The sequence below is a fragment of the Cololabis saira genome, chromosome 11 (genome assembly GCF_033807715.1).
Source record: "Cololabis saira isolate AMF1-May2022 chromosome 11, fColSai1.1, whole genome shotgun sequence".
Classification (NCBI taxonomy): domain Eukaryota; kingdom Metazoa; phylum Chordata; class Actinopteri; order Beloniformes; family Belonidae; genus Cololabis; species Cololabis saira.
In genome coordinates this window covers 32,537,294-32,548,647 of record NC_084597.1, presented here as the reverse complement: position 1 = coordinate 32,548,647, position 11,354 = coordinate 32,537,294, and the positions used below count along the sequence as shown (strand labels likewise).

The 11,354-nt window shown below is 40.9% G+C and overlaps 1 protein-coding gene across 4 annotated transcripts in view; it reads left to right on the top strand.

Annotated features, from left to right (window-relative positions):
• Positions 1-1,173: 1,173 nt before the first annotated feature.
• LOC133455376 (PALM2-AKAP2 fusion protein) overlaps positions 1,174-11,354 on the top strand; it is a 113,830-nt gene continuing 103,649 nt past the window's right edge. For all 4 annotated transcript variants that reach the window (XR_009783497.1, XM_061734372.1, XM_061734371.1 and 1 more), the window contains exon 1: positions 1,174-1,360. Coding sequence is in view for 3 of the 4 variants with exons in the window: in XM_061734372.1 (XP_061590356.1) it covers positions 1,317-1,360 (44 nt within the window). In the remaining variant the exon portion in view is untranslated. The remainder of the gene's footprint in view (positions 1,361-11,354) is intronic.

Here is an 11,354-nt window from a genome sequence, read left to right as displayed (position 1 = left end):
ACAGATTTGCTGATACAAAGTCAACTAAAAGGCATTATTCCAAGAAAGCATTACACTTTTTTACATTGGAGACCTTTTTTAACTCATATAACATTGAATGACATACAGGTAAGAAGCAGTACTTTGTAGGGAAGATTGTAAAAAAAAAGAAAAGGGGGGAATTACTGTTATTTTGCACCGAGAGAGACTAAAAAGGTGATGAGACAAATAGAATAAGCTAGGTAATCAAAACAAAAGCAGAAAACAAAACAAAGAAACAAAAACCAAAACAAGAACAATAATCAGAAGGAACAGCAGGATGTGCAGTAGAGGCTTTGATTATTCCCAGTTACGAGTAGCAGCCTCCTGTAGGTGGCTTTTTGACTGACCGATAGTGAAGTTGAAGATTTACCTGCCGACTTACGATATAGGCTACTTGATTTTAGAGTTCCTATTCACTACGCAGGCCTACCCTCAATAATTTAGATAATCAAGTTATCTTAGCCTAGCTTAACTTAGCTTAACTACAAGCAACAAAAATGTAATTGACTAATCAGTTTGGTGACTGCTAATGCTTGTGTGAGCATGTGGGGTTACATGACCTGCTTCTTGTAGTAGATATTGTCACCCAGTGCTTGTAGTCATTTAAAACACTTAACGACTTCACCTCTTTCTTTCTTTTCATTTTTACAATAAGATTTTTGTGTCTCTTATCTCCCGCTTTAAATGGATCTTTCCTTAGTCTCTGAGGGGGAGAGGTTGATGTCAGGCTGCAGTCCCACAGACATTTCATTAACCACAAACTCCCTCATGGCTCTTTCCTTCTGTCCTTCTGTTTCTTTATTGTCTTTTTTCATCTTTTTGCTTTATATTATTAATTGCCGTTCTGATTATACCCATTTCCAACAGTCCATGACAGCCGAGGATGTATTCAACCATAAAAATACACAAATCAAACTCTCTCTCTCTCTCTCTCTCTCTTTCTCTCTTTCTCTCTCTCTCTCTCTCTCTCTCTCTCTCTCTCTCTCTCTCTCTCTCTCTCTCTCTCCCTCTCTCTCATACACACTCTTTCTCTCTCTCACACACACACACACACACACACACACACTTACAGCCATTCCTTCCTGCTAGCTGAGCAGCGTGATGCAGGAGCGGTAGCAGTACCTGCTCCGCCACATCTTGGCGTAACAAACGCACACCTAGAAAGCAGGAGGAGAGAAGAAGGAGGACAGGAGGAGGGAGGAAGAGGAGAAGAAGGAAGAAGAGAAAAGGACACAACTCCATCAGGAGTACAAGAGGAGGACAAGGGAGAGGGGGAAAAGCGGTGTGTTGCAGCCATGTCAGACACACCTTTGCAAAGAAACGGCACAGCAAAAGCACCGTAAGTACATGTTCTCTGTCTTTATATGTCAATCTGTACCGCACCATCACGCCTCTCTTAGCTTGCATCCCTACAACAGTCTCTCTTCCATCTGACAACCAGGGTTGTCATGGGAACGGGAGCCCCGTCATGGAGAAGCTGCTGCTCAGTCATGACTAGAGAGGGGGCACGCGGTACACCATGTACACTCCTCCCTCTCCTCTCCTCACTGCATCTGTCTTTTCTCCACTCATCCCCGCAGCTCCCCTCACAAACATCTCACCTCGTCACACACACACACACACACACACACACACACACACACACACACACACACACACACACACACACACACACACACACACACACACACACACACACACACATTGTGAGAATATTTCCTGCCCTGTTTTTCTCTGCCCATGTCTTTTGTGTCTTCTATTTCTCCCCCCAAAAGAATTCAGTCCTGCTCATTTTCCAGTGCAGTGTTTCTGCAGCATGGTGCAGTATATACTCTATGCATGTGTGTGTGTGCGTGGGTGTATGTGTGTGATGTATGACGTGGTATGCTCTAGCATAGTCAATGTGGAGGCTGCAGGCTGCAGCAAAGTCCGCCATGCTGCATGCCACCTCTTCCCGCATGTGATGTCTGTGCCTGTGTCTGAATATAGTCACAAGATACAGAAGAAACAGATGCTTTGCAAAGACCAACAGATCATATCTGGGCAGTGTCTGAGTGCAGGAAAAAGTCAAACAAAAAAGGTTTGCAGCTTTTATTTCAATTTCTGACTCACGTGTCTGTAGTCACAACATCCAGGGAAGACAAACATTAAGAAACACAGGGAGTGCTTTGAGGATTATAATGTAACTGTATAATGTAATTGCTGGTCCAGATGATGACAGTCAGTTATTTGAGGTTTCTTCCCTCATACACAAGGGATACCCTGGGTCTATTTCAGAAGTCTTTTTTAGTTTAGTTATTTTTTTAGTTACCGTATTCTTACATATTTCCAAAATAATTTTTGCTTTTTTTTCTCAGAAAACTGTTTTATGTGAGTGAGTATTCAAGACACCTAAAGCTGAATTAACAAGTTTAATGAAGCTCTTCATGGGATTCTGGGGGGGGGGGGGGGGGGGGGGGGGTCATCTAATTTTTTGAATACAGAACAGAATATGTATTTCCAGCAAAATGGTAATAAATGTCAACACTCGGGGCGAATGAGCTAAAACATACGGAAGAGTATTAGGGCCAGGCAGGAGAAAAAATATTTGGGAGGGGAAGATTTCTTTTTTATTGTGCACTTCGAGAAAAAAAGTTGAAATGTCGAGATTAATGTTGAAATACAATTTCGAGAAAAAAGTCGTAATTCCGTGAATAAAGTTGAAACTTCGTGAATAAACTTGAAATTTCGAGAATAAAGTTGAAATACATTTCGACTTTTTTCTCAAAATTGTACTTCAATATTAATCTCCACATTTCAACTTTTTTCTCGAAGTGCATAATGAAAAAAAAATCTTCCTCCTTTAAAATATTATTTTTATTTTTATCCTGCCTGGCCCTAATACTCTTCCATAAAAACAAGATGCTTCCGAGAAGAATCACAAAAGTCATCCCACTTAGGCGATAGTTAGAATTAGCACAGCAAAGGGAGGAGAGTTGACGGTCTCTGCTTCTGACACTTGCTTATTTGTCATAAATGTGTCAATATTGTTCCAGCTCTGTAGAAGCGGGGGCCATGAATCCTCCTGCTTTTGTGTATTTTTACTATTTTGCTAGTGTCTGAACAGACTTGTGCCAGAACAGACAGAGTGAAAGGATGGAGAGTTTTGTACAAACAATAGAGCTGGGTATCATCACTGACCTCACGATACGATACGATTCCGATACGATATTCTAGTTACAATACCAATTTTGATTTGGCAATGGAAGGGATTCTCAAAAAAAATAAAAATAAATCGCGGTGCACAGTGGTGCAGCTGGTAGTGCAGCCGTCTCCCAGCAAGAAGGTCCTGGGTTCAATCAGGGAAGCGGCCTGCTCACTCCTCAGGTTAAGGAGGAGACCTGAGCTCAGTGCAGGGTCTGCCGGGGTTGGTAGAGGGAGCAAGCACTGGGTGATAAATTGGGGGAAAAAATCGGGATTTTAAAAAAAATAATACAGTTTTTTCTGAATCCTTAAGTACATTTTTTGCAACATTGGCTATTTTTGCTAAACTCTACACACAAATGAGAAAACCTTTCACCAAATTATCAAAACTTTATAGTTCTCTTGCAAAATCAAACACAGCTTGATTAACTCTTCACACCTTAGTAAAAATGGTGTTTTCATATCAGACAGTAAACACATGCCATCATTTACTAAGCACATAATGTGCCAACTATACACTGATGGTATGAATACAAAACACATCTGGCTTTTTTCTTTTTCTGTGCACAAGGTAGGCTAGGTCAGTTTGAGGTCATACTTTTGTCATAGTTCTGTAAACACACAGGGATCCAAACTTCAAGTATTGGTGTTTATTCACACTCGTCAAAACAAAGACACAGCACAGAACACAAAATAATACATTCACAAAAAAAAGACAATCAGCCTACATCATGCCGTCTCTCTGGATCCGGCCACTAAATCTCATCCACATCGCATGCTATGTCCTCCGGTCCAAGGCACCGGGGAAAATACCTCCTTGCATGCCTGACATGATGCCTGCTCAATATCTCCACATGCCTCCTCCATTGCTTGTAAAAGGGCTGCGTGTTGATGGGGAAGGCGGTCGTGGACTTTCCAGCGCCGGGCAGAAAAGAACTCTTCAATTGGATTTACACTAAGAATGGAGAGTATGGGGGGAGGTTGAGTGCCATGAAGAGTGTGTGATTGGTAAACCAGTTGCGGACCAAAGCAGCCCTATGGAAACTAACATTGTCCCATATGATGACATATCAGGTCTGCTCTGGCCCTTCCTCTTCCCCCTCCTCGTCCTCCTCTTGCTGCTCCTTGTCCTCTTCCTCTAACTTCCTCTAAAACTCTTGCTTCTTCACCTCCACGTCCTCTTCCTCCAACTCCTCTGATTCTTACTCTTCTTGCTCCTTCCATTGTACTCCACACAGACAGCTTACCTGTGGCTTATTTATAGTGCTTACGCTGATTGCAAAGTGAACTAATTCTCTAAAATTGTTTTCACATGTGAAAGTGTGCCAGACAGTTGGCAAAATAGTGTAAATAATAGCCATACATGTGTAAAATTTTGCTAGGAGTGTTTTGGAAATTTGGCAATTGAGTGTAAGCATTGAATTGTGCCTACAGTTTTGAAAAGTGTGTGTTACAAAATTACAAACTGAGTGCAAAGCAGTATTTGTGCTTTTAATTTCGCTAACTCAGTGAGTGGTTTTGCTATGTGTGTTAATAGTTTTAGAAATTGTGCTACAAGAACATAATTAGCGCCTAAGCTTTCAGAAAAAACTGTAAAAAAATATATATATATTTTTTTAAATCAATACTTGGATTTATGTATCCAAGTATCCATTTATGTATCGTTCGATAAAATATCAATATATATCGATATTCTTAACCCACCTCTAACAAACAATTCAAAGTTCAAAGTTTATTTAGACGGGACAATGCATATTAATGCACACTACATTAAGCAGTGTGAATACACCGGGTTTAGCAGAGATGCTAGTTTCCACCCGCAGTCCCCACAAACAACCAGACACACTCACACCTACGGGCAATTTAGAATGATCAATTAACCTAATATGCATGTTTTTGGACTATGGGAGGAAACCGGAGTACCCAGAGAAAACCCACGCAAACACAGGGAGAACATGCAAACTCCACACAGAAAGATCCTGCTGGGCCTGGGAGTCAAACCGGGGATCTTCTTGCTGTGAGGCAACAGTGCCAACCACTAAGCCACCGTGCTGCCCATGCTTTTGCCCCAAATACTCTAGATTTTATAACACGTTATTATTTTTAGATATACCGTAATTGTTTTTTATACACTTTTATTTTCTTTGCAAATAAATAAAGTTTTCTGAATCTATTTACATTCAGTTCTGCTGGTGCTACATTATCTGTAAAGCTGACTTTTTCATCAATGAAAAGGGTGACAGAGTCTGTTGCCCTGAGCCCAGGTAGCAGCTGTCCTCCGTCTTAGTTACAGGAAGATTCATGTGACGTCACTGATGACGTTTGAAGCACTGCTGAAGCACTGAATGAAACATTGCTGAAGCACTGAATGAAGCATTGCTGAAGCACTGAATGAAACATTGCTGAAGCACTGAATGAAGCATTGCTGAAGCACTGAATGAAACATTGCTGAAGCACTGAATGAAAAATTGCTGAAGCACTGAATGAAGCATTGCTGAAGCACTGAATGAAGCATTGCTGAAGCATTGAATGAAGCACTGAATGAAGCACTGCTGAAGCATTGAATGAAGCATTGCTGAAGCACTGAATGAAGCACTGAATGAAGCTTTGAATGAATCACTGAATGACACACTGCTGAAGCACTGAATGAAGCATTGCTGAAGCACTGAATGAAGCATTGAATGAAGCACTGAATGAAGCACTGAATGAAGCATTGAATGAAGCACTGAATGAAACACTGCTGAAGCATTGAATGAAGCATTGCTGAAGCACTGAATGAAGCATTGAATGAAGCACTGAATGAAACATTGCTGAAGCACTGAATGAAACATTGAATGAAGCATTGAATGAAGCATTGAATGAAGCACTGCTGAAGTACTGAATGAAGCATTGAATGAAGCATTGAATTAAGTACTGCTAAAGCACTGAATGAAGCACTGAATGAAGCACTGCTTCATTCAGACCGAGTTAGTTGACTGCTTTGAGTTGACAGGCAAGTAATTCTGCAAGTAAGATTGTATTAACAATTCAAGCAAGGACTCATGGTGCACCAGCAACGAGTACATCACCGATGAAAACTATCGCCAGTGGGAGACCAAACAACAACAATAAAAAACAAAACGGCAAAACCCACACATATGAAACACACAAAACCACAGTTAGTGAAGGAAACCTCTAAAGTAATATGGCATCCCATGAGTCCCTGCGCCATCCCACCTACAATAATATGTGGCTTGTATTGAGAGTTGCACAATTAAAGCAAGATTGAGATTAATAACTAAACACTTCTCATAGCAAACAAAGGGGATTAAGTAGCCAAACATATTAAATTAGATGTCTGACTTATCACCCTGCTGTCCTTGTTGGAAGCCATGTTGAACTGACTGAAATTCAGATGGATATAGTGCAGTTTGAATGGCTTAATGTGATTGGCTTATGAGTATATTGTCCCCCATGTGGTGTACGTTTTTATGATTGGCAGAAACAAGGAAGATATCTGATTGGTTACAGATCAGTCCTTGTTTAAAAAAAGACATTTGTGGATTGAGGCAAATCAGGGGAGTCTCAACATTCACACAGAAATGCAGCGAAATCCACAAACAAAAAAACGTTTGTAAATCGGGTTATATTTGTGTGTGCATCAGAAATACATTTTTGTATCTTTTTTTGTGTCCAAGACCAACCACTGTTCACTTTCTTCCATCATAGCTTTCTTGACTCTTAGGGCCCGATTTACTAAGATCCTAAATAAAGAGTACTAAATTGCGTGTGCACTGAAAAAGTTTGCGCGTGCTGTTGTTGTGTGTTTTGCGGGTGATCAACTAAGATTGCGTGTGCAATTGATAACAGGTGCAAACAGCAGTATTTAAATGAGGTGTTGCGCGTCTTAAGGTTTGCGAGCGCAAACTCTGTGTCATGGAGAGTCTGGATGGAATGCACAGTCACAAGTCACAAGCGCAAAATGAAATTGAACGAGTTGGAGTTAGAGATATTAGTGGAAGAGGCAAATAAACACATTCATGAACTACAGCAAAGAAATTTAAACATTACCAAAAGAAACGCAATATCGGAGAAAACCTGCGATAGAATAAATGCAGTTGGTAACACAAAAAACGGAAAAACGTCTGGTTTTTCATATTTCAATTTTAGGCACAGATCAAAAATCCGAAATAGAAAAACGGGTCACAGGACCGAATTTGATTTTAATATTTAATTGGTCGGGTTTGCGTGACCGTGCTCGGCATGATCTGAGGAGAAAAAGACAATCAGACACAGAGCTGGAGAGCGCTTTGATTCAATCTATTTATGAGTTTTTATTCAGATGTCCACAGTATATTGCAAATATTATATATTATAAAGCAAACACTGACAGTAAATGTGTGACAGACGGGACCATCATATGGCCGAAAGAAGAGAAGTGTTCAGAACAGCACAGAGCGCACACTAAAGGCTGATTTATGGTTCCGCGTCACACCAACGCAGAACCGACGGCGTAGGCTACGCGGCGACGCACACCGCACCGCGACCAGTCGCCGTCGATTTAACGCAGAACCATAATTCAGGCGAAGCTGCAGTCTCTGCGCTGATCCTGACACAGCGGGTCGGAGCGGATTTGGTCATGATGTTTAACCTGTGTTTTGTGATTAATAAGCACGGGTTTTAATTAAATGTAATTTACGAAGGATGATTTCACGTTCAATAAGATAAGTAATCAATAAAATACAAAGTTTTGGCACAAAGGCTTGGCCTGCTTGTGGGCGAGTGGAGGGGGGCACAATAAGAGGTCGCAAGATATAAGGCGGAGAACTAAAGAAAAAGTGGCCTTTAATAAAACTTGTGCAACCATTTTTAAAATAGCATGCAGCAGAATAAAGACTCTCTCTCTGCGTATTCTTTGATTTTGGATGTCGCCTCCTTGCCACAATAACAGCAGCAGCAGATTAGCACCTTCCTTTCGAACGTATTAAATACAGACGCAATCACAATACGCGCAATTACTTTCAGGCTTGGTAAATCTCATTGCGCGTGGTAAATGGAGCAATTTGCATCTTCCCCTCCCAGTATTTAGCGCTCTCTGGCGGGTATGCCCCATATTGATTATTCATCAGGGCAAAAGTACTAAATGGATTGCGTGTGCAATGTTGCGCATTTCAGAGACGCAGTCGTCTTTGCACGCTGTTAGTAGATCAGCTGGCACTTTGGTTTGCGGGTGCTGTCAAGTTTGCACAGGTTTTAACACACGCAAACCTTTAGTAAATCGGGCCCTTAGTTGCTTCTGTGACGATCTCCACATCTCTCTGTGAGCTGGTGCCAACATGATTGACGTGTAACAGCACCGATGACACTAGTGCAGATGGTGCCAAGAAGCAAAATGCAATTGCAATTGACCAGGACAGGAGACTAAAGTTCCTTTGGATTGTTTGGGGGATGGGAGGGCATAAGAGCTCTGCAAAAACTCCTAAATGAATGAAACAATCCTTCCAAAGAAACTGGGATGGACTTATTTATTTACAATACCAACCAAAGCTGACAACACTGATACAACACTACGCTTTCTTTTTTTCTGTTGGTTGGAGTGTTTTGCAAGAAGACAACAAAATCAGGTGTTATTATAGCAATTGCGTGAACAGGAAAAAAAGCCCACTATTTACAGGTTTTTATAATATTTAAAGGCCAATTACGAGAGATAAAGGAGAGGCAGAGAGAGAACCACAAGTCTTAACTTTTAGAAAAGTTTGAGGATGAGGACCCACTGCCACGATACCCTTTATCTCAGATAAACCCTCTTCAAATCCAGTAAAGAGCTGTTCCCAGCCGTCAATGTTTTACTAGAAATTTCATGGATTGTGGAAAGCCAAACACCCAGGAAAACCTTAGGAAACTGATCAATAGCTAAACAAAAATCTCCAGATTTTAGTTATTTTTGTGGCATCTGAGCTGCCTTCCTGCCAATTTATGAATTGCCTTGGAAGACGTAATGGCAGGGATACTAGTAAGACTGTAAGAGTGGGGGTTGTTCTTTAACATGCTGGTTTTATATTCTGATGCTGGTGTTATGTTGCATTCAGATATGCAGGCCAGAGCTTGCTTAGACCTCACTCTGAGAAGCATTGTGCAAAAATGAAAATGAATGCAGACTTTACCACTGTCATCAACAGTCCTTATAATGTTCAGGTGAGCCTCAGTCTTTGCAGTAGACCAAGCTGGAAAAAATACATAAGAAAAGGACAAAGAAGGAAAGTAAAGTCCTGCTATAGAGACAACATTTGGGAACTTCTGTCAGTATGGGCAAACAATTAATTTATCAGTAAAACACACATTATAAACAACTGATATTATAGTTTCTGCATGGATCTGCATGTGGTTTGAGTAATGATATTGCTCCGACCTGTTTTTGTGTGACAGGCAGAATCCTGGACAATGTCCAGACTTCCAATACAAACTCAGAGAGGCAATGGATTCATTCTGAATGTAAACTTATCAGAGAAGCCTCCCCAGTATTTTCAGGGTCTGCAGACACCTTAGAAATGCCCCGTCATAGCTTATTACATGCTGCTGCTTTTCCTAATAAACATCCGTCTGTTTTGTGGGTCTACACAGCTTGGCTCATCCATATATGGTGAGTTGCAGAGTCTGCTGTTGTTGGGCAAGATGTGCTGAGTGTTATTATCACACAGACTGTGCTGTTTGGATTAAATTTGAACGCCCAGAAATCATTTTAGATGTTTTGGATTAGCAGAGGCTGAGCAGTCACATAACTAGACTGATCACCAACAAGGCATACAGCGGCTCACTGCCTGCTAAGAGCTTCAATCAGCAGTTTGACAGGCAGTCTGAGTGACAGCTCATCGGGATTTTATTATTCTTTTTTTTTCTCATGCATGCTCTGTAAGAAACACGTCCACAAAGCAGGCAGGAGAAGTGCAGTGAGGCATGATGCGGGCATGCTTTGCTGGTGCATCAATAGTTAATGTCTTAATTGGGAAAATGAGGCGATGAGGTACGCTTCAGTCTGTCTGTCACGCCCTTCCTCTCTTGCACTTGGACTCTTTTTCTTCCGCATCATGTGCTTCTCTTTGGCTGTCAACTGATTCAGCAGAAAGACGGGATGGTATTTGTCATCCTGTGGAGTGCAGACACCACAGTGACAGATGGTTCATCCACTGGCTTTTTATTAAATTCACTCAGAAGAATTAAAGGGACAATGTGCTAATGGGATGATATGTGCATGCCTAATCAGATAGCAATTCAGGACAATCATTATTATTAACTTATTCATTGCTGTGGTGGACATATAAAACAATACAAGATTTTGCAGGTTTAACACTAACTAAAAACTGCTATACGAAAAATCCAATACTCCCCTTAGGGCCCGATTTACTAAGATCCTAAATAAAGAGTACTAAATTGCGTGTGCACTGAAAAAGTTTGCACGTGCTGTTGTTGTGTGTTTTGCGGGTGATCAACTAAGATTGTGTGCGCAATTGATAACAGGTGCAAACCTCAGTATTTAAATGAGGTGTTGCGCATCTTACGGTTTGCGGCACAAACTTTGCGCCATGGAGAGTCTGGATGGAAAGCAGGATATAGTCGCAAGCGCAAAATGAAATTTGAAGAGTTGGAGTTAGAGATATTAGTGGACGAGGCAAATTGTTGTGCCGTATTCAGCACCCCTGCCGTGAAAAGCACCCCCTCGTATATTCAATGATAAGTAGACCAAGAAAAAAAACAACACACTGACACTTCAATATATTTATATATACACACTCACACAAACACATACTTAGGAGTTTATATTATATATATTTACAAATGTTATGGAAGACAACACAGTAAGCAGGCTATTAATTAATGACATCAATAACCATTTACCCGATTTTTGTTATCTGTGACTGTGATTGTGGGAAAGTATGACTATTGTGGAATCCATGAGCGCATTTAAACATGAATCATTAACACAAAACTGGACGCTAAACAGAACGTGACACAGAATGAGAATATCATTTTTGTCAGACGAGGGGGTGCTTTTCACGGCAGGGGTGCTGAATACGGCACAACACCTGGGTATGACTGCAGAACAAGGTAGGCGCACAATAAGAAACACTTTTTTCTCCATGAAAACACGTGATTTATTTATTATCACAAATAAA